General features: G+C 40.5%; 1 protein-coding gene across 1 annotated transcript; it reads left to right on the top strand.

Annotated features, from left to right (window-relative positions):
- The first annotated feature begins 1,097 nt into the window (after window positions 1-1,097).
- Window positions 1,098-20,179, top strand: LOC146565347 (beta-glucuronidase-like). The gene is made up of 13 exons (XM_085288413.1): window positions 1,098-1,397; window positions 3,095-3,280; window positions 3,762-3,943; window positions 4,052-4,194; window positions 12,871-13,058; window positions 14,055-14,207; window positions 14,352-14,530; window positions 15,813-15,959; window positions 16,715-16,799; window positions 17,180-17,356; window positions 17,437-17,572; window positions 18,003-18,167; window positions 18,495-20,179. The coding sequence occupies exons 1-12, from the start codon at window positions 1,182-1,184 to the stop codon at window positions 18,152-18,154; spliced, it is 1,944 nt and encodes a 647-aa protein (XP_085144539.1). The 5' UTR covers window positions 1,098-1,181; the 3' UTR covers window positions 18,155-18,167; window positions 18,495-20,179.
- Window positions 20,180-21,888: the final 1,709 nt, after the last annotated feature.

Genomic DNA, 21,888 nt, shown 5'->3' with positions numbered 1-21,888 from the left:
TATGTTTGTAAGCAACAGGTCACTGTATGCATGGCATTATGATGGAAACTGAGTCACAGTCAAAATTTGATTCTAGACAGTGTCATGGACCCTCAGTGCTCCTGGCCGACTCACCTCTCTCTCTCTCTCTCTCTCTCTCCGTGTGTGTGTGTGTGTGTGTGAGAGAGAGAGAGACTCACCTCTCTCGCTCTCTCTCTCCGTGTGTGTGTGTGTATGTGTGTGTGCGTACTAACTACACCCTGTGTTTCAGAGGCGGTTCTTCCTCCATCTCCTGCCTACCAACATTGTGCACCTGGGCTGATTATCTCACCTGTGGGTTATTTGATTATGACCTGTCTCCTACTTAAGCTTGATGAAGCAGTTCACTCAAGGCTGGATTTTTAACTAAGAACTGTTAGTGGACTTGGCCCTCCTGTGGTTAAACATTTATGTCCTTGTGACTCCTGCTCCCTTCTGCCCAGGATATTTGGGTGTTAGTAATCCTCCCAGAGTGATCTTGTGGCAAGGAGTGAGGGCTTGATTAAAATGGTGTCTTCTTGAGACTGTAACTGTGAAGTTGTGGATTACACTGGATCTATCGGTTGTCTCCAGTTGTTGAACCTTTAAGTGTAAACAAAAGCACTGAACTTTGAATCTCTGAATCTGCATTTCGAATTCATGTGAAAACAGATATGACTTAAATATGACAAACAGACATATTGTGCTAAGTTAGTTTCTTTGGTGACATCCTGGATGTTTCCTGCCTACTTTAATGTCACATTAGAAGAACTAAAACATTTAATTCTGAATATAGCAGCTGATTTTTTTTTTAATTTTCCTTTTTTTTAAGGAAGATGAAAAGTGAGGAAACTGTGTCTGTCGGCCAAAAAACAAAGCAAAACAAAAAAAACCCAACGCTGGCAGGGAAACTGTCGGCAGGGTAAACCTACTATTTTTTTTATAAAAGGTTAATGCTTAGCGTTGAAATGCGAAACTTCGTCTGTCTCCAGCCTGAAAGAGTTAAAGATTAGCTTGAGGGGAGAAAATGACAGGACTGAAAAAAAGGGAAGAGCGTTGGAGGGCTTTAAGCAGAAAAGCGGTGGGGATGTTACGTAATGCCGTTGTCACGTGACCTCTAAAGCGGAACAACAAAGAAAACTTCGGGGTTCGTCTCCGAGAGGGCAGTAGAAGAGGGCTTCAGGATGTCTGTACCTGGAAGTTCCGCGGTGCTCCGTGTCTTGTGGTTGCTATCAGTGTTTGGCACGGTGCTCCCGCTGGACGGCGGCATGCTCTTTCCCCGGGAGTCCACCTCCAGGGAGGTGAAGGAGCTGAACGGGCTGTGGGATTTCAGGCCTGACGGGTCCCTCAACAGGAACGAGGGCTTCGAGAAGGCTTGGTACAAACGTCGGCTGGCAGAGGTGAGCGGGAACGGAGGTGATAGCAGGTCAGATGAAATAAATCAGCCCACTTTGTTTTACTATTGACAGGGTTGTTGTAACCCTGTCAATAGTAAAACAAAGTGCACATACAGTAATGTGCACATTTTAATCTCTGTAAACAAGAACCTTTAAACATCCTGCAATTATGTAGTTATACCAAAAAAAAAAAATCGTAAATAAAAGCTACTTGGAATGCCATAAAACGTGTTAACACAAATACAAGAAACCCTCAAACTTTTTGGGTTGACTCATTCATACGTTTAGCTAGTAACTGGGTGTTCAAAACTAAGTTTCAAAGCCCGGGTGGAAAGTCTCATGACCACTGCGAACTGAAGCTTTCGTGCATCCTCAGTTTGGATAGGTGGCTTTTCTGCTGCTGGAACAAGCCTGGTAAACTCCCAGAAAGCCTAAAAGTCGTTATCGGCAGCAACCACAGCAGAGTTCCCTAATGCTTGCTCTAAGAACACGATCCACTGGATGTGTTGCTTATCCACAGCTTTACATTAGCAAAAATAGATTTTTATTCCTGTTATACCTATCACATCAAGTTTGAGGAGGTAACTTATAGAAAACTAAAAAAGAAAGAAAGAAAAAGCTTTAGAAATAACAAATTTAGACATTGTTACTTGATTTTTATTTTGCATGACCATTATTGGAAGCATTCAATTAACTTTACTTAAGCTACCTTCAAAGTAGGTGACATCTAAGTCCACAAAAATATGAGGTTATAACAAAAACAGTTTTTTTGCAATATATAATTTATTTTATAAAGTGGTTCATTATGCATTGCATCGAATTATTAAGCAACTGAAACCACCTCACGTATGTTAACGCAACAGGAGGGGAAATGATATTTGCTGAAACATGCTGATCATCAGTCACAGCCTGCTGTTTTTAACAGTGTCAAAGTTTTTCTTGCTATGCTGCATGATGATTTTTCAAAACCAAAACATGTTGATCATAATTGATAGTCTGGCATACTAAGTAAAATTAGAGTTGTGCAAGGCCTTTATGTGTCATTGTTTCACAGAATACCATTATCAATTCATGGCAATAGCAAAAAAAAAGTGTCCAGTCACTTTGGAGCTGGTTATCAGACTGTTTCAAAACAGTTACACAATTCTCACATGCTTTAAATGTTTCCGTGTTTCACAAAGCCTTGCTTTAAACCAAGCACAAATGGATACATTCCTGTCAGATTGTCTTGTTTTGAGGTGTTTAGAGGCATTTATTGCAGAAAATATTCACAATTTCACAAGGAAAAATAAACAAGATGAGAACTTTGTGGGGATAGGTTCATTGAAAAATCTAAATTGCCCATAGGTGTGAATGCGGGAGTGAATGTGAGTGCGAATGGTTGTCTGTCCCTGTGTGTTAGCCCTGCGACAGACTGATGACCTGTCCAGGGTGTACCCCGCCTCTTGCCCTATGACAGCTGGGATAGGCTCCAGCACCCCTGCGACCCTAAAAAAGGATAGGTGGAAGCGAATGGATGGATGGAGAACAAAGGTCAAAACCTTACATTATAAATATTTGGCAAATGCACACGAAGGGGGCTAACCATGAGAATCAAAATGAAGTCAAATACATAAACATGTGTATTGCCTACTTTCAAATGGCTGCTACAGGTGTCCCTGTAAAGTCCTGTCTTCTCTTTGTTGTTTTATATTCTTTAGACCGGCCCAGTGATTGAAATGCCAGTTCCTGCCAGCTACAATGACATCACACAGGACCCCACACTAAGAGATTTCATTGGCTGGGTGTGGTACGAGCGAGAGGTGTTCGTGCCGGCCCGCTGGATCTCCGATGAGGGAACAAGAGTGGTTCTTAGAGTGGGAAGTGCTCACTATTACTCAATAGTGGTGGGTATCATGATAATTGTAAAAATATTTATTTATTATTATTTATTTTTACAAACATATTAATTATTATTTTAGTAATTATCAATGATATTTATGGATTTATCGATTAATGATCCAAAAACACACATAATGAAACAATTTCTTGGAAAATATATACTTATTTTAAGAAAGCTAGGACACCAGCATTTGTATTTCCTGATGTAAGGTCTGAACTGTTTAAAAGTTTGTTTGTTGCTTGGTAATGCAACAAATGTTTTCAGTAGATGACAAGTTTGGGCTGTAGGCAGGCTAGTTTAGAACCTAAACTCAATAAAACTGTTGATTCAGGCTGTTGTGATACATGCAGACTGTGGTTTGCCATCATTTTGCTAAAATAAGGAAGAAATGTATTGTTTCAAAATACATCCTTGCTTCATTGTAAATAAGATTGTGTGTCACTAAATTGTAGCTCATCTAAAACGGTGATCATTCTCTGTTGCAGTGGGTGAATGGAGAGAAAGTGACAGAGCATGAAGGTGGCCATCTGCCTTTTGAGGCAGAGATTAGTAGTTTAATCCGCAGGGACCCAACGAAGCCATGCAGAATCACCATTGCTGTAAACAACACTCTAACTTTGGAGACTCTTCCTCCAGGCACCATCCAGTACATGAATGACCGTACCAGGTACCCTCATTCTTTGGTTCATATTTTTAACTTTATTGCCACCCTTTAAAACTTTAAGCTGATGCATCGGTGAGAATGTAGATGATGTGAAGACTGTTTGGTCTGCAGGTATCCTGATGGTTTTTTTGTGCAAAACATCTACTTTGATTTCTTCAACTATGCTGGGATACATCGTCCTGTACTGTTGTATACTACTCCTACAGTGTATGTGGATGACATCATAGTGGAGACCAACTTCATGGATAACACTGGTAAATTCATTTCAAATTTCCTTACTAGCACCAAAGAATATGTGAGCAGGTAAACTGATGGACAACCCCAATTCTAAAAGTGTTGGAACAATGTGTTAATGAAAACAAAATGCAATGATTTGCAAAACAAAAACAAATTTATTCAGAGACTACAGAAAACTCATTAAATATTTAAACTGAGACATTTGGCCTGTATTTGTATAGCGCTTTACATAGTCCCTAAGGACCCCAAAGCGCTTTACACATTCAGTCGTCCACCCTTCACACACACATTCACACACTGGTGATGGCAAGCTACATTGTAGCCACAGCCGTCCTGGGGCGCACTGACATTTCACTATTTCATGACAAATATTGGTTCATTTTGAATTTGAGGTTGGAAAATAAGTGGTACTCAAAAGAAACCAATGAATGAATATTACAACTAATTAGTTTAACTGGCAACAAGTGAGTAACATGAAGAGCATCTTAGAAAGGTAGACTTTCTCAGAAGTAAAGCTAGGCAGAAGTTTGCCAGTCTGCAAAAAACTGTATCTACAAATTGTGAAACAATTGCAGAATAATGTTCTTCATTGTAAAATTGTGAAGTTATTCTCTCGGCATTTAGCCCATTCACTCAGTGAAGCAGTGGGCAGGCACTAATCAGACGCCCGGGGAGCAGTGTGTAGGGACGGTACCTTGCTCAGGGGTACCTCATGGCATGCTACCTACTTAGCTATCCCTGCCCCTAAAACCTTGCTCTCCCCAGATAGCTCTTCCAGCTGCACCAGGGGAACACCGAGTCATTTCCAGGCAAGATGAGAGATATTTTCTCCAGCATGTGCTGGGTATACTCCGTGGCCTCCTCCCAGTAGGACATGTCTAGTATACCTCCATAGTTTTACAGCATGTTTTGTAAATTACCACATTTTGCTCGACATCCTTCTCGTGAAATCCAAACAACACTGAGTCAAATTCCCTGCTCGTCTGAAACTTCCACTGTTGCCATATTTTTCCCTATCTGGTAGTGTATAAACACGCATGCTCAGCCCTGTGTGCCAGGTAGAAAAATTTCCAGTTGGGATTAATGATGCATTCTCAGCGTGTGGGAGTAAAAAAAAAACAACAAAAAACTCAGATTGAATTAAATGCAGACAGCTTAATATTGACATGACCATTTATACTCCATGGTTACGATAAAGCCATTTTAACCATCATAGGTGGGAAAAACTCTCACATACTCAGCTCTACTTCATGCTCGGCTATGAATAACTACAGTGCTACCACCACCTGATAAAGTCAAGAGGACCACAACATCTACAAAAAGAGATTTTAAGGTCATTAAGTTGGAGGCCTTCTGCCACCTGAGTTGAAATTAGGTCCATAAAAACTTTGAACAGAATCATTAGTAAAGGATAGCCCTGGCAAAATCCAATGCCCACTGCAGATGAGTCTGACTTATTGCCAGAAATGCAGGCCAAGCTCTTAATGTACCGTAATTCCCGGACTACAGAGCGCACCTGATTAAAAGCTGCATGCTCTAATTTTAGAAAGAAAATCAATTTTGTACTTGTATAGGCCGCACCGGCTTTTAAGCCGTATGCGTTTCACTCGTAATATGAGATATTTACACAGAAATATTACACGTGAGGATTTTTAACGTTTAATTTAATCCGTAAGGTAACATAAACATGGTAACACAAACGTTATGGTAACATACAAAAATACATACTGCAAATGCTTTTTTTTTTTTTCCTCGAACAGCGCCTGTAACACGGCTACCTTTAAGTATACGTACGTATCGGTAACACACAAATCACATTGCTTATGTTTTTATTACAGAACAGTGCACAAACAACATTACAACGTCTCTTAACAACCGGTAAAAATATATACCGTATATATACTACTTATCAATTTTATTGGTCTACTGTTACCAGGAAAAATGTTTTTGGCCGCATGAAAAAAAAAAAATGCATTAGCCGCACGTCAGTATAAGCCGCAGTGTGGGGGGGAAAAAAGTAGCGGCTTATGACCCGAAAACTACGGTAGTTGCGCGAGGACTAAATAACTCCTAACAAAAGGCTAGAAACTAGGGGTGCAACGATATTCGTATCGATATTGAACCGTTCGATACAGTGCTTTCGGTTCGGTACGCATATGTATCGAACAATACAACATTTGTAATTTATTTTATCAACTTTCCTTCTGACTATGCTGTCTGTGTTGAGCGCTCAGTGAATCTGCGTTCGACTACTCCGCCTAGGCTGCACTGTCGAGCGCAGATCCACTGAGTGCTCAACACAGACAGCATAGTCAGAAGGAAGAGCGCAGGGCTATGGAACGCCAGGACTGCCATAATGAATTAATTAAATACACCATTAAATAATTAATTAAATGTGGCAATAATTAATTAAAATTGGAATTAATTAATTAAATAAATAGTTATGACACATGTAATTAATTAATTATTGACACATTTAATTAATTATTTATGTATTTCACATTTTAATTAATTATTGACACATTTAATTAATTAATTATTGACACATTTAATTAATTATTTATGTATTTCACATTTTAATTAATTATTGACACATTTAATTAATTATTTAATGATATATTTATTTATTTCATTTTGGCAGTCCTGACGCCTGGCTCTCATCATGAAATAATTTTATCTGTCAGCCTCACCCATCAAACTCAGGGGGCGGGGTTAACGCTGATCGAGTCAAAACCATTGCTTTGGCCTGGTGGCCATTGTTTCTAGCACACAACAACCGGCATGTGGAAGCTAACAGAACTGAGCTTTGAAAAACCCTGTTTGTGTGTCACCAAATACCGTTTTAATATTTTTTTTAGCCGAGAATGTAGTGGTTTAATCTTCATGTGTCTGGTCGGTTTGTCAAGATACAGCCTCTTTGCAAAAGTGTTTCGATGATTTCGGAGATGTCTGCCCAGTCTCACGGCAAAGCGTGGGATAGACCCGCTCGCCTCGCAAGCAATCCCACCGACAAAGCGCAGGCCCCGGTACACAGCTGTAGTAACCCCCGCTGACTTCTTTTACTGAGGTTATATTTATCGGTGTTTTATTTCCTGATGTTCTTATGTGTCCTACGTGTTTCAGTCGCCAATTCTGAATTATAACTAACATCAAAAACATGTTTAAGGAGGAGAGAGAGCAAATAAATCTGTTTAACATCTGATCTTTGGGTTTTTGTTCAGTAATCAGCGTGACCTGTGTATAAACACATAAAAGAGATAACGTTGGTGTTTCCGTCATGTAGTAACTGCTGGCTTTAACTGTACAAAGGTTGTTCGACACTATGAAACACATACAGACTTCATGATGTTCGGCTAATATTTTTATTGTGAATATTAATCATGCTGACCTCGCTCTGTACACCACGGAGCGAGGTCAGCATATCCACGATATCCTCAGCTCCACGAGTTAACACAAAGTTTCCCAGCTGACTATCTAACTGCCAACTATTCCAGAGACGTGAAAATATACAGCATAAAGAAAAGTGTAAGAGACTCAGCAGCAGATTAGAATAACAGTTATACATTTAATAAATCACCAAATGAATCCAAGAAACGAGCAAACCTGTTCCGACAATTTGAATTTGTATTCCCTCAGCTGCAGACTCGCTGCTGTTTAAATGTTTGAAAAGGAAGATTAGATATAAAAAACGTCAAACATAGACTCAGTCTGCCTTCACATTTGATATGAGGCCAGCACGTATAGTGGCCTCAGCAGGCTATTACTGAAATACACGTGCTATATCATAAACTATGATATAAACAGGGAGGTCCTATTAACATGTTTAGTTTTAAAGGACACCTTCCTGCCTTTAGTCTCATTCATGAGCAGTATTAGTTTTCTTCTAACATCCAGAAGTCTGCACTATGTGTTTCACAGTTTGTAACAAGCCTTTGACAGGTAAACATAACATGACCGAAAAAGAAAAAAAAAAGAAAAAAAAAGAGAGAGAGTGTTGACATAAGAAGAGAAAATTCTCTCAATTATGGAGACAGACAAATGGTTCATTTATGTTTGATGTGTGTTTATTCCTCCCTAAATATCGTCGGTGAAGTTCGCCATGCATGTCAGATTTTCCTGCGCATTTTTATACCTCTGCCAACAGAGAGAGAAAAAAAATCACATTCTAACAGACAGCTGGTGCTTAGAATACAGTTGAATAACTATTAAAAAACAGATGATATTTAGATGATAGTTCAGTCTAACACATGTGCCAGTGAACCATTAAACGTCTGTGAAACTATGCAGTTATGAAACATAACTTTAACCTCAGCCAAACCGATTTGCTCAGTTGTAAATAAAACAGCGAAGTAAACGTGACCCGACAGACAGAACCTGAGTGAATGAAGTCCAGCGTTTAACCACTGAGAGCTAAAACTCAGCTGAGGTTTCAAAGCTGTGTGCCGGTGATTGGACATCAGCCGCTGATAAAGCTGTTCGCCTATAAAGTGCTCTGTAAGGAAACCATCTCCAGCAGCTCTGCGCTCGGGGAAAACACTATATTTACTTATCTTGTGCAGAAAAATGCGCTGACATTGCGTTATATCGAGCACCGGCTGCCCAGTTAAACTGTGACTATCACCAGGTAACTAGGCGTGTTTCTTGAATTAGCAGCAGGTGTTAAACAGCTGACAGATGAGGAGGAGGATGCATGCAGGTAAACTGAGGGTCTGTTGAGCTGATCGCTGGTTTCGTGAGAAAAATGTCAGCTCGTTCTTTATGTTACAGAAGCACAGAGACACAAGACCAGGCGGAAAGAGACGATCGCTCGGTGAAAATGAGAATCTGCGAATGCAACATGTGGAACACGGAGAGTGGAATATGTAAACAAACCGGTTAACGTAACCCCCTCGGTGCACTCTGCATGCTAACTGTTAGCAGAGCTAGTGAAATCTCTGAAAACATCTGAGCACTTTTGCAAACATGTTCTATGTTGACAACCTGACCAGACATACGTTGCGACATTCGCGGCTAAAACACTGTTAAAAGTGTAGCTGGTGACAGAAAAACGGGGTATTTTAAAACTACACCACCACCATTGCTGCTTGTGATTTGATCTGCATTCTGGGATAACTGGCTGCCCCAAGTCTACACAAGCAATCGATTTTCTAGGATCGACCTGTTTTGACTTACTTTGCACGGCAACCAATCAAATGTTAGAGAAGCTGCATGGGCAGCGTTAACCCCGCCCCCTGAGTTTGATGGGTGAGGCTGACAGATAAAATTATTTCATGACGAGAGCCAGGCGTCAGGACTGCCAAAATGAAATAAATAAATATATCATTAAATAATTAATTAAATGTGTCAATAATTAATTAAATGTGTCAATAATTAATTAAAATGTGAAATACATAAATAATTAATTAAATGTGTCAATAATTAATTAATTACATGTGTCATAACTATTTATTTAATTAATTAATTCCAATTTTAATTAATTATTGCCACATTTAATTAATTATTTAATGGTGTATTTAATTAATTCATTATGGCAGTCCTGGCGTTCCACACAGGGCAAGCTAGCAAGACAGAAGTTAAGCTCTCCTTGCAACATGGACCCCCCCCCCCCCCCCCCCCCCCCACCCTCATTCAGATCTGGCGTTTGGAATTATTTTGGTTTTCATGTGACGTATGACCCTGAAGGTAAGCGAGTCATGGACTAAAGTAAAACAGTATGTTGGATGTGCCATGCAATGCTCAATTACATAGGTGGGAACTAGTGTGTTAGCGCAGTTAGCTCGTTAACGTGTTGGCCGTCTAGCCCCATGCACAGGGCGATCGGTGGTAGCTCGTTAACGGAGATTTGCCCTGTTGTGGCGTTAAGGTCATTTCAACGAGATTAACCTGAAAGCACTAGTGGAAACACAACGAATATGACTGCACATTTACATCATCCTAGTGCAAAGACAAAAACAACAAGCATGCTACTAACTTTAGCCGAGTCATTTAGACAGCTGTTAGCACATGATTCTCCTTATGCTGCTGAGAATATAGCCCAGAAGAAGCGGATAGTATAGCTTTTATTTTGGAAAGAGGCATTTCTCTGTAATAAACTCTCTTTTCCAAAGATGAGTGATTCCTCAATCAGATACAGGGCTCGCAAAATCGCTAGCCCGACGTCCTGGGGCTAGCGATTTTTTTCAGACGGGCTACCCTGCCCGTCGGGCTATTGTAGGAAGGAAAAATCTATGTCAATGCTTTTGCATTCTTTCGGAAATGTAGCTGGGTAATTATGTCATTGACATCGGTGAGCCACTGCCAATATGTGACATATTGAAATCGCGTTTGAATTTGCGCTTGTTTTTTTGCTTTCACTTTGCAATCGCCCGAACTGTGTATAGAGAGCTACAGCACTGATTGGTGAGTGATGATAATTTGCGCACCAATTCCTCTGACGTTGTCTTATCAATCGTTAGCTTACTATGCAAACATGACAAGTAAAATCTCCCGCAACAAGCTTAAACATGTGAGAGGTTGATCGTGCAGAGAATCGCTGAGCATTATGTGAGTGCGTGTGTAAAAGCAGCAGGATATATATTGTAGCGGATCAGGGCTGTTCGGGGTTCTGTTTGTACAGTTATGTTTTGTTTATGTTGCCATAGTGACGGGTGACGCCCTCTCGCTGCGACGGTGTGTCCTTCCGGGGTCAGAGGGCGCCCTGTGTGGTGTTGTTGTTGTTGTTGTTGTTGTTGCTGTGCTGTTGCCGCGCTGAGCAGTTAGCTACCGGCAGTGTTCTTCTGCAGATGTCAATAAACGGCTGTGCTCCCTGGCTAGCTCACGGGAAGCAAGACCAAACGATACCTCCGTCTCCTCCTTGTCTGAGCTCGCCACAATATTTTAGTTCTGCTGAGCCAAATAAGACAGGTCAGGGTGAAGAAGTGACAGCCAAAGAAAAACTTACCACAAAACGGAAAAGTTATGACAAATCAGACTATAAGGCAAAAAGAAAGTGCAGCTTTATGGTTTCATGGACAAAAGAATTTCTGTGGCTGCAATATGACAAGCGAAATAACCAGGGCTGCACATAAGTGGTCCGCAGGTGCGCATTCGCTGTCAAAATAAAAAACGGGCACAAGATAAGAAGTTGCAACGCGTGTTTGCATACATAAGATTTTCAGGAGGAGGACAGACATTTGTTTAGAACTCTTAAAGATGTCGAAGAAGCAAGCTCCTTTAAGCAATTACTGTGATGTTCCTCCACCTCCAAAGAAATGTCAGAAGGAGTCCGAACCACAAAAGAAGCACGTATTGTCGGAAAAGTAGTTGCAGGAGGTGAGCTGGCTTCAAACAAATGATGAACGCACAGAGATGTGGTGCGGAATGTGCCGTGAAAATTTAATAAATGACAAATTAAAAAGGCATGAACTTTTTTTTGTATCGAAAAAATATCGAACCGTGACACCAAAGTATCGAACCGAACCGAACCGTGAATTTTGTGTATTGTTGCACCCCTACTAGAAACCCCTCTTACCCTAGCAGCACGGTCCACAGAATAGCCTGAGGGGCACAGTCGAATGCCTTCTTCAAGTCTACAAAACACATGTAGACTGGATGGCTGAACTCCCACACACTTTTAAATATCCTTAAAAATAAAAATGTTCCTCTTGAATCTGAGGTTCCACTAACATACAAACTCTGCTTTTCGGTACTCTGGAATAGATCTTCTCAGGGAGGCTGAGGAGTTTGATTCCCTTGTAATTGGAGCACACCCTCCGAGTCCCTTCTTAAATGTGGGAACCACCATCCCAGTCTGCCAATTCAGAGGCACTGCCCCAGATCTTGACATGACGTTGCAGAGGCGTGTAAACCAAGTCAGCCATACAACATCTAGAGCCTTCAGGAAATCAGGAGCAATCTCATACTACCAAGGGGCGCTGCCACCAAAGAGTTATATTACCTCAGTGACCTGACCCCAGTGATGGGCGAGTGATCCTCAGACCCTACATCCTCTACAGAAGAGGTGACAGTGGGATTAAGGAGGTACCTGAAGTTTACCTGACTATATCCTCATTTAAAGTCAGTAGTGCCGCTCTGCACTACCATGTGAGTAGAGCACCACTTTCCCCTCCTAAATCATCTGACGGTTTGACAGAATCACTCTGAGGCAGTCTGAAAGTCTTTTTCGTCACTGAACTCCTCACACCCAAGCTTTTGCTTTAGCCACCTCCTGAGCCATGTCTGCTTGGCCTGCGTGGCCTGTGCCACTTTGGTGGCAGCAGATGGGTACGGACCCATCTGCTGCCACCAAAGTGGCACAGGCTAACCAAGTCTTCTACAGCTCGATAGCTCTCTTCACCTTTTGTTGTCCACCACTGGCTCGGGGATTACCACCACAACCGACGTCAACCACTTTGCACCTGCAAATGGATGCTGCATCCTTGAGACTAAAGAGGAGCGGGACAGTCTGGATTCTTATCTGCACTGAAAAGTCTGCATCTCTGAACACATGAGGGTGCATCATGGTGATTTCAAAAATCACAGATTTTACAATTAGTGCATTCTGTTTTTATTTACATGTTACACAGCATCCCAGCTTTTTTTTTTTTTTTTTTGGAACTGTGCAAAAACATAGTGAATAGGATCCACATTAATACAATACAGATTGAATGTGCTATTACTATTTATCAGATATTGCTGTTTCTTCTGGATTCTAGGTCTTGTTAGATACAAAGTATCTGTTCAAGGTGCTGCAACAGCCACCCTGAAGGTTACTCTGATGGACAAAGATGGCCACTGTGTGGCCTCCTCTAACACACCATCTGGAGTCCTCAAAGTTGTAGACGTGAAGCTGTGGTGGCCGTACTTGATGCACGAGAATCCAGGTTACCTTTATTCTATGGAGGTAAGACAACATGCTTGCAGACAGGGAAGTGTGTTCCTGCGGTGTGATGTGGTTTGACAATATGGCCATTAGATTTGTGAGGCTCATTAAGGGGGTTTGTTAAGAAGTAATGATCTTTTATTAATTGGTTAGTAGAGTGTAAACAGTGTAAAAATCACAGTTTATGTACCACGAGGAAAAGCGGAAACCAGGATTTTGACTTATCCAGGTAACTTAAGGGTTAACCCTGGGTTTTTGCTATTTTTATTTGGATCTAATGTCTTTGTCTTAGAAGCAACTTTAATCTTTGATTTATTTTTTTTTTTATTATTGTTCTATAAACATTAGCCTAATATGCAAGTTTCAATTCAACTGAAAGTGCCACATTTTCCCTGATTATTTTATTCACAGCATGTTTTAAGTGGATTATAGATTCTCTGCTGGGGGAATACTTTTTATATTCGCAGCTTGTTAAGCTGTACCTTACAAAAACCACTGAATGAACCCTAAACTGTGTGTTGCATTGTCACAAGAATGTGCGTGTATTAACCTTGTGATTTAAAAATATATAAATATTATTATACTTGATACTAATCTGCTGCTAAACCTCTCTTATACTGGAAAATTGAAATACTAGCAATCACAACACACACCAAGAATACCTGTTCAGTAAATTAAATATATTTCACTTTAACATGAAATGCTTATGCTAATGTAATGTTAGCTTATTCTTATGCTAATATTAGTAAGCTTCTCAGCAACCATCCTAACATTTTAGTCGGTGTCCTGTTGACATAAACATAATAACATTTTAAATAAATGATGTGCTGCCATGTCTGTTTGAAAACGGTTTGTTTAATTACGTGGGATCGTGATTTTGTTTTGATATCAAATTGGCTACAGAGAATTGCACAGTTCTACTGGTATTGGTGCCAACTGCTACATTTCTGGTGACATCATGTCTGCTGAAGAAGATGTAAAGAACAACATTTCTACCATTTGTACTTTAACCTCTAGGTCCACCTAATAGCAGTCAGTGAGACCTCAACATATGAAGATGTGTATACTCTGCCAGTCGGCATCCGCACAGTCAACGTTACCAAGACCCAGTTCCTCATTAACAACAAGCCGTTTTATTTCCATGGTGTTAATAAACATGAGGACTCTGATGTGAGTACCACTAGAGGGATGAAAATCCAGAATGACTCTGTCTTATTTGTCTTTGAAACAATGTGTCAACATTAATTTGAATCACAATTAAGAGACTTAATTTAATGACCTCATCTTTATTTTCCTGGTTTTAATGTGTTGTAGATTCGAGGTAAAGGATTAGACTGGCCCCTAATTGTAAAGGACTTTAACTTAATTAAGTGGTTGGGAGCCAACTCGTTCCGTACCAGCCACTACCCCTATGCTGAGGAGATCCTGCAGATGTGTGACCGTCATGGGATTGTGGTGATAGATGAGTGCCCAGGTGTTGGCATCAAAGACATGTAAGTGTCACTAAACGCATCTCTGTAGCCCATGAGTATGTTTGAGGTCAACAGTGAGAAATTCTGTGTTACAATGTGTGAAGATATGGAGAAACTTGCATATTGGTATGGCAATCCTGTGACTCAGCACAAGTAGGGATGGGTACCGGTATCCGGTGCTATGATGGCATAAACGGTAGTAACCAGACCGAAAAGCAGCGCACATTTCGGTGCTTTATTTCGGTGCTTTTTTTTTTTCCTGAGCTGTGATAGACTTTAGATTCTAGCCAATCATTTTACGTTTCCGAGGATAGTAGGTGGGTCCAGGTACGTACGTTCTTTTAGAGCAGAGCTACAGATTAAAATGCCCAAGGCGAAGCGGTTAAAAGTCTGGCTGTACTTCACAGCAAAATATGCAAACTCAGCAGCCTGCAACAAGTGCTTTAAGCTGATACTGTCAAAGGAGGTAACACCTCAAATCCGATGAAACACCTGGCGACGCATAGCGTTTTTTTTTAAAAGCCGAGAAATGCGCCGTATTTGATAGCTTGCTGCGAGACCTCACACCGTGCACATCTACTGCGGGTGGGTTGCCTGTTATCGGACCCGGAGTTAGCAACATCCCCCCAAAAACCCGAAGAGTAGAGTCCTGGCCCCTAGCCCTGCCAGTGTAGCAGAAATGATGACGGATGATGATGGCAGCAGCAGCCATTCTTCTCTGCGTGAGTAGCTTAATGTTGTTCATTTGTAATTTACGTTGAGTAGGCTAACCACGTTATTACATTAATGCATGTAAGGTGAACTAGCAAACATCATCATAGCTACATGCGGCTGTCTTCTTGTTTGATGGCAGTTACTCCCTTCACCCTGGCCAAAAAGGCTAAAATAACCAAGGAAAAAGTGGAAAACCGTTTTTGAACAAAGTTTGTGTTTTTTTTTTTCTCCATTGTTTAAGCTGCTTCCAGCCAAGAGTGATACCATATATGCCCCATAGCTGCAGAAAAGGCTAACATTGTTATCTTTTAACAAAAGAAACAGCTGAACATGAGAGGTATTTGGACCAATTTTGTGTTCTCCATTCTTTAAGCACCGGTTTGAGCACCGGCACCGTTTCAAAAGTACCGGTTTGGCACCGGTATTGGATAAAACCTAAACGATACCCATCCCTAGTTGTGAGATAGGTCTTCACTTCTTGCAGTGCTAGCTTTGTCTTGTGGTCTCTGTAGAGCCCAAAAGATGGATTGATCTAAGTTGTTAGTCTTTCAGCTCAGGCTGAGATGTATCTTTTGTGCCTTGCTGATAGTCGCAGTTTTGGAAACGCCTCTCTGTCTCACCACTTGGTTGTCATGGATGAGCTTGTGCGCCGGGACAAGAACCATCCCTCTGTGGTCATGTGGTCGGTAGCCAATGAGCCCGCCTCAGAAATGCCTCCTGCTGAATTTTATTTCAAGTGAGTACAGGTTATTTTTCTTTTGAGGTGTAAAGCACTTATTATAGCCACTGTTCAAATAGTCATCACTACACAATCAAGCAACATGATGCCAGATGGTTCAATATGTTTTTAAACTGTAAATTTAAATGGTAATTCAAGCATATGTTCTGTCATGCTGAAGGCCTAAGAGAATAAAATAGTTCAGATTAAACTGGTACTTGTGGCTGCTCTCATATTTCACATGGAGTCACCACAGCAGAAGGATGTGCTGAGGTTGGGACTGGGTTTATGCAGCTCTTGATCGAGTGACCACTATACCATGGAGCCACCAATTACTTCAGATTAAAGACTAATGGTAAATGGCCTGTATTTGTATAGCGCTTTTCTAGTCCCTAAGGACCCCAAAGCGCTTTACACAACCAGTCATTCACACATTCACACACTGGTGATGGCAAGCTACATTGTAGCCACAGCCACCCTGGCGCACTGACAGAGGCGAGGCTGCCGGACACTGGCGCCACCGTGCCCTCTGACCACCACCAGTAGGCAACGGGTGAAGTGTCTTGCCCAAGGACACAACGACCGAGACTGTCCAAGCCGGGGCTCGAACCGGCAACCTTCCGATTACAAGGCGAACGCCCAACTCTTGAGCCACGATTGATAGAAAAGAAATGTTTTTCTGTCATCGATTATGTGACATTCTAACTATGCATCTGATAATCCTGGTGACTCCTCAGGTATATCAACGTCAACAACATTTGTTTTCCTTGCAGGACTTTGATAAAGCATACCAAAGCTCTGGACCATACCCGACCTGTCACCTACATCACAGACAGTAACTATGCCAGGGACAAAGGGGTGAGCTTCCACAGCCTTCACCTCACTATCAAGAATATATTAAACTAGCAAAAGATGCACAGCACTTTAAGACCACCCTTAAGTAGCAATTTACAATTTAGCAACAAGCCTCCACCTGTGACCCCACCCCACGGGAATCCCTTAAAATCCATCCATGAAGGAATGGCTGTGCGAGTACACAAAGTTTTATGGAAATACATTTTACAATTTTTGTCTAACAACAAATATGCTTTAAGCTTGTACATGAATAATAAAGGAAAGCTCAAGAAGGTGGAGTTCTCTTGTGGCCTTTAAAATATTTTTTAAAAATATGTCATCATCATGTTGAAGAATACCTCTAAAATATTTTAAATCTAATTATTTTTTTTCCCGCCCTCTAGGCTCCCTTTGTAGATGTTGTATGTGTAAACAGTTACTTCTCCTGGTACCATGATCCAGGCCACTTGGAGGTCATTCCTATTCAGCTCAACGCTCAGTTTGAGAACTGGTATGGAAAGTACAAGAAACCCATAATCCAGAGTGAATATGGAGCAGATGCACTTCCAGGGCTTCACATGGTGAGAATAAACTCACTCACTCAGTGACCTAGTCACATGTCACTTCAGCATCTTTAACAAGTTTTACTGTCACTCTACAGGATCCGCCCATGATGTTCACTGAGGAGTACCAGAATGCTCTCCTGCAGAGCTACCATGATGTGTTTGACCAGAAGAGGAAGCAGTATGTTATTGGTGAACTCATCTGGAACTTTGCAGACTTCATGACTGCACAAGGTACTGCAGCTTCAAAATCAAGCAACCTGTAGAACCAGAACTGCTGCCGTTTTTCCTGTTTCTACAGTACTGATAGTATACAGTATAGCCTATGTTTTGTCTAAAGATGAGAGCTCTTTTCCTCCTAGGTGATAATTTATATCAGGAGATTAAAGGGAAACTCAAAAGGAAATCTGGGCTAAAAAACAAAATGGCAACATAGTCAAGTTTCTAGATGAACTTCTGTGGAAAGAAATGACCCCTCTTGACATTCTACACACTGTCACTTTAACCAATTTAAATCTGCACTGCACAAGTTTTTGCACAAATTGTAAATACCAAACAATTGTCTTAAATTATCTTAATATTTAATACTTAGTATTTGAAGCTTTATTCAGTCACCTTATTATATTCTGCCCTGTAACAATGATATTTAATTGTCTGTCTACAGCAATCCATCGTGTGGTGGGGAACAAGAAGGGTATTTTTACCAGGCAAAGGCAGCCTAAAGCAGCAGCCTTCATCTTGAGGAGGAGGTACTGGAGACTGGCTAATGAGACGTGGAGACTGCCTCCTTGGACTAAATACCCCTGTTCACTCTGAAACTTTGTTGAAGGTAACCAGTCTGGGACATGCTCCGAACCTGCCAATATAATTCCCTCCTGTTGGGCCCCGAGGAGGGAATTCTGTGGGGACTCCACACTAGACTTGCACATGTGGGGCCTCTGTAATCTAGCCTATGTGGGGCCCAAAGAACTGTTTCTCTTTTGGGGAATTCTGTGGGCACTCTGTCAGCAACCCATAGTGGGCTTGCCAACTTGTGGGCTGTGTTGGTCTGCCCACAGTACCCCCACAAGGGGGATGTTTGCTTGGTGTTGAACACTTTGCTGCAGCTTTTACTAATATGTCTCTCTAACTTTTGTATTGTTTTGGGTTTTTTCAGATTGATGCAGAAGACCCATCAAGTCCCACCATGGTGACATTCACCGGTGATCCACTACTTGATTCTGTGAGCACGGTAGCAGAACAGACTAATCTTCTGCTGTCGCTTCTGAGGATGCAGTATGATCAGTAGACTCCTGCTCTCACTATTGTTCATCTAAAGTGACCTTGGAGTCATTTTCTATACATTGAGCCCTGTGCTGCTCATTTAAATCCAAAACCTGCTGCTAGTTCAGTCATGGTGATTAAGGAATGTTTTTTTGTTTGTTTGTTTGTTTGTTTGTTTGTTGTTGTTGTTTTTACGAAAAAGAATGACCTCTAAGTTAAAAAAGGTTGTCTCTGAACCATCTTTGAACTATAAGTACTTTAAAGCCTTGTATACACTGCAAGCAATTTGCTCATCGCGCATCGCTTTGAAGCTAAAGGCTCTATGCTTTTGGACATTCCAGATTCAGGTTACCTAGGTGATCCCCTTTGTATTTACTAAAAGGTCAGATGTCAATCAGTGCATTTCTTCACTCTCATTGGTAGTTGCTTCAGTCTCTCGCCCGAAAGTTCAGAAAACAAAGTGGCTATCACCTACGAAAAATAGGTGATAGCCACTTTTTTTTTTTTTTTTTTTTTTTTTTGCCCAAAGTCACTTGAAGTGAATATCGTTTACTTTCTGTGGTCTCTCATCACCACGTCACTGCAAATCACTTTCAGTGTGTATGCAGCTTTACAAGTATTATCAGCCGTTCCAGTCACTATGAAGTCACCCGCACCAAATAAAGAATAAAAGCAAAGTTAGGCCTGTTTTACAATAAAGAAGAGCTAGTCTTTGCTATCTGATTGTGGTGATAACATTATTTTATTTTATTTCTGTTTTATTTTTGCTTCAAAAGTCTTTCATTCAAGGCTAAGTACAGTGAAGATGCATCATCGGCATTGGATGGGACTTGTATCACGTATGCCTTGCTAGCACCAGGATGAACCCCTTTTTGCCTTCAGAACTGCTTTTACTCTGTAACATAGAGTCAACAAGGCACTGGAAAGATTCCTCAGGCATTTATCTGTTGCTCATCTATGATTAAAAATCTACCATTCCACCACATACCAAAGGTGCTCTATAGACTGAGATCTAGTAACTTTGGAGGTCATGTGAGTAAAGTGAACTCATTTTCATGCTCAAGAAAACCAGTTTGAAATTTGTGATTTGAGCTGTGTGACATGGCATAGTATCCTGCTGGCAGCAGACCTCATAAGATGGGTAAGACCGTGATCCTAAATGATCCTGAATGGACATGGTCAGTAACTGTACTCAGGTTGGTTGTACCATTTTAAACTGTGCTCAATGGCACTCAAAGGCCATGTCATTAGATACAAGGTGTCATGTGATACATAAAACTGTATAAATGAAAAAGGTTGTACTGAAAATGACTGTCTGGAAGAACATTCTCTTTCTTGCAAGCAGATTCTGATCTTACACAGCATGTTTAACCAGTGGGGTTAGATTCTGGGTCCATTGTTATTCTCCTTTTACAAGTTTCCTTTAGCCGCTATCAATCTTTTTTGGGCCTTTTTTTTTAAAAAAAAAAAATCATTTTTATGCCAGTGACATTCAACTGTACAGACTGTCGTTCCTAGTTTGCTGTGATCAGACAGTCGATTAACATTTCTAAATAAAGTATCACACCAACTGCAAAGCAGTTACTTGTGTGTTGTTAATGACTCATGGTATCTTTTAAAAATTCTAAGTAAATGATTAACGAAATATTTAAATGCACATTTACTTTAAATAACAATTTACAAATGAAACTGAAAGGCAAGCAGTACCTGCAGATTGAAACAGGTCTCAGCTATCCACACAACAGAAAAAGGAATGAGAGAAAGCATAAAATGATACAAAGCAGTTAAGTATACATTGCAAGATACAAAAATAATCTGAGGTTTAGAAGATACTGAAATGTAAATATTACCAGAGTGTGTGTGAGTGAGGGGGGGGGTACTTCTAAGAGACAATGTCACACACTCAGCCATGGGGTACTTTTGATTTTACTATGCTATTAAATATAGTAATAATATTTTGAAATATGTCAATTAAAAACACAAATAAGTTTATCCCAAAACAACAGTCAGTTGATTAAATATCACAAGTGTTAACCTTATTTCGATACCACGACTGTTTACTCAGAGTTTGTAATTGCAGAGAAATACTCCATTTATTTGGTGCATGTCATTGTTGAGCAGAAAGCTCAGAAAGCCCTTTGGGGCTTAAAAGGTTAATTAGGCCTCTGATATTTATTTATGCTAATTTATAGTTAAATTAATGATAGAAAAATGAAAGCTTAGTCTACTGTTAGCATACTTATTTGAAAGGGCATTGTGTTACTTTGTTTACATAGTAGGATATAGATCACAGTTCTTCATCAGTGCAGCATTTTCTGTAAACTCAGTAAAGGTCTGTGGCTGAATGTAGTGCAGTTACCACCAGAGGGAGCAGCATGTCGAGATTTGAAATGTCAAATTTCCAGATGTTGCTCTGGATGGGAGACACTATTGATATTGTGAATGATTTAAAGACATGGTATAAACAGAATAAATTCCAGTGATTGCAGAATCATGGAGATGACAATATGAAGCAATATTTTAAGTTTCAAGAATTTTAGTTAAAATATTATACTCTAATGCAGATCTTAAAACATAGAGAGACAAAATGAGAGCATTTTGATTTTTTTTAAAGGGGGATGGAGGTTAACATAGATTTTTAGCCTCAACGTGACAATATATTCCCAACCAACATTTTCTTTATTTAGTTTTAATCTGGAAACAAAAAACAGGAGTAAAAAAAATAATAATCTATTACTCCTAAAACAGTAACAGTCATAATATTCATCTAGCAGTGCATATAGTATTTTTACAACTGCAAGCACTGCTGGAAATGTTGCATCACACACTCAGTCCAGCAACATTTGTCACCAACAAATGGAAACAGCGGGAGAGAGACAAAAACAGCTGCTAACCCCCCCCCCCCCCCCCCCCCCCCTTAGAATTCTATGATTTCTTCCAAAATCATGCTCCCACTCCCACTGCTACCCGGTTTAGTAATTATATGCTTTGTTTGATTGTCACCATGTAATTTACTATGATAAAGTCAGGCACAGGTTGTTTGCAGAAGTGGTTAAAGGATACGTTAACAAATCGTTAGAATGTGCTAAACAAAGTGATGGTAATTTATATGAGGATACTGTTACAGATATATGCTGATTAATGAATGCTCTCCCCAACATTAATTTATTATCTGCTGTTACTACCTCCTGCCATGCAGATGAAAAACAAAACACTTTCTGTGTGCGGTGCTGGGGCATGCCCAGAGGTTCTATCTATGGATAGGAACATAGCTGGAATTTAACATA

Source organism: Mchenga conophoros, linkage group LG10 (assembly GCF_057382185.1).
Source record: "Mchenga conophoros isolate Kocher_MC1m ecotype Shallow Benthic linkage group LG10, M_conophoros_male_GT1.1, whole genome shotgun sequence".
In the NCBI taxonomy this organism is placed as follows: domain Eukaryota; kingdom Metazoa; phylum Chordata; class Actinopteri; order Cichliformes; family Cichlidae; genus Mchenga; species Mchenga conophoros.
This window is presented reverse-complemented; position numbering and strand designations above follow the sequence as displayed.

Bases quoted from the DNA above. Each gene is read 5' to 3' on its own strand.
- LOC146565347 (XM_085288413.1), top strand. From the start codon at position 1,182: ATGTCTGTACCTGGAAGTTCCGCGGTGCTCCGTGTCTTGTGGTTGCTA. The intron at 1,398-3,094 runs GTGAGCGGGAAC...TATATTCTTTAG, and splicing joins ACAAACGTCGGCTGGCAGAG to ACCGGCCCAGTGATTGAAAT. The intron at 3,944-4,051 runs GTACCCTCATTC...TTTGGTCTGCAG, and splicing joins TACATGAATGACCGTACCAG to GTATCCTGATGGTTTTTTTG.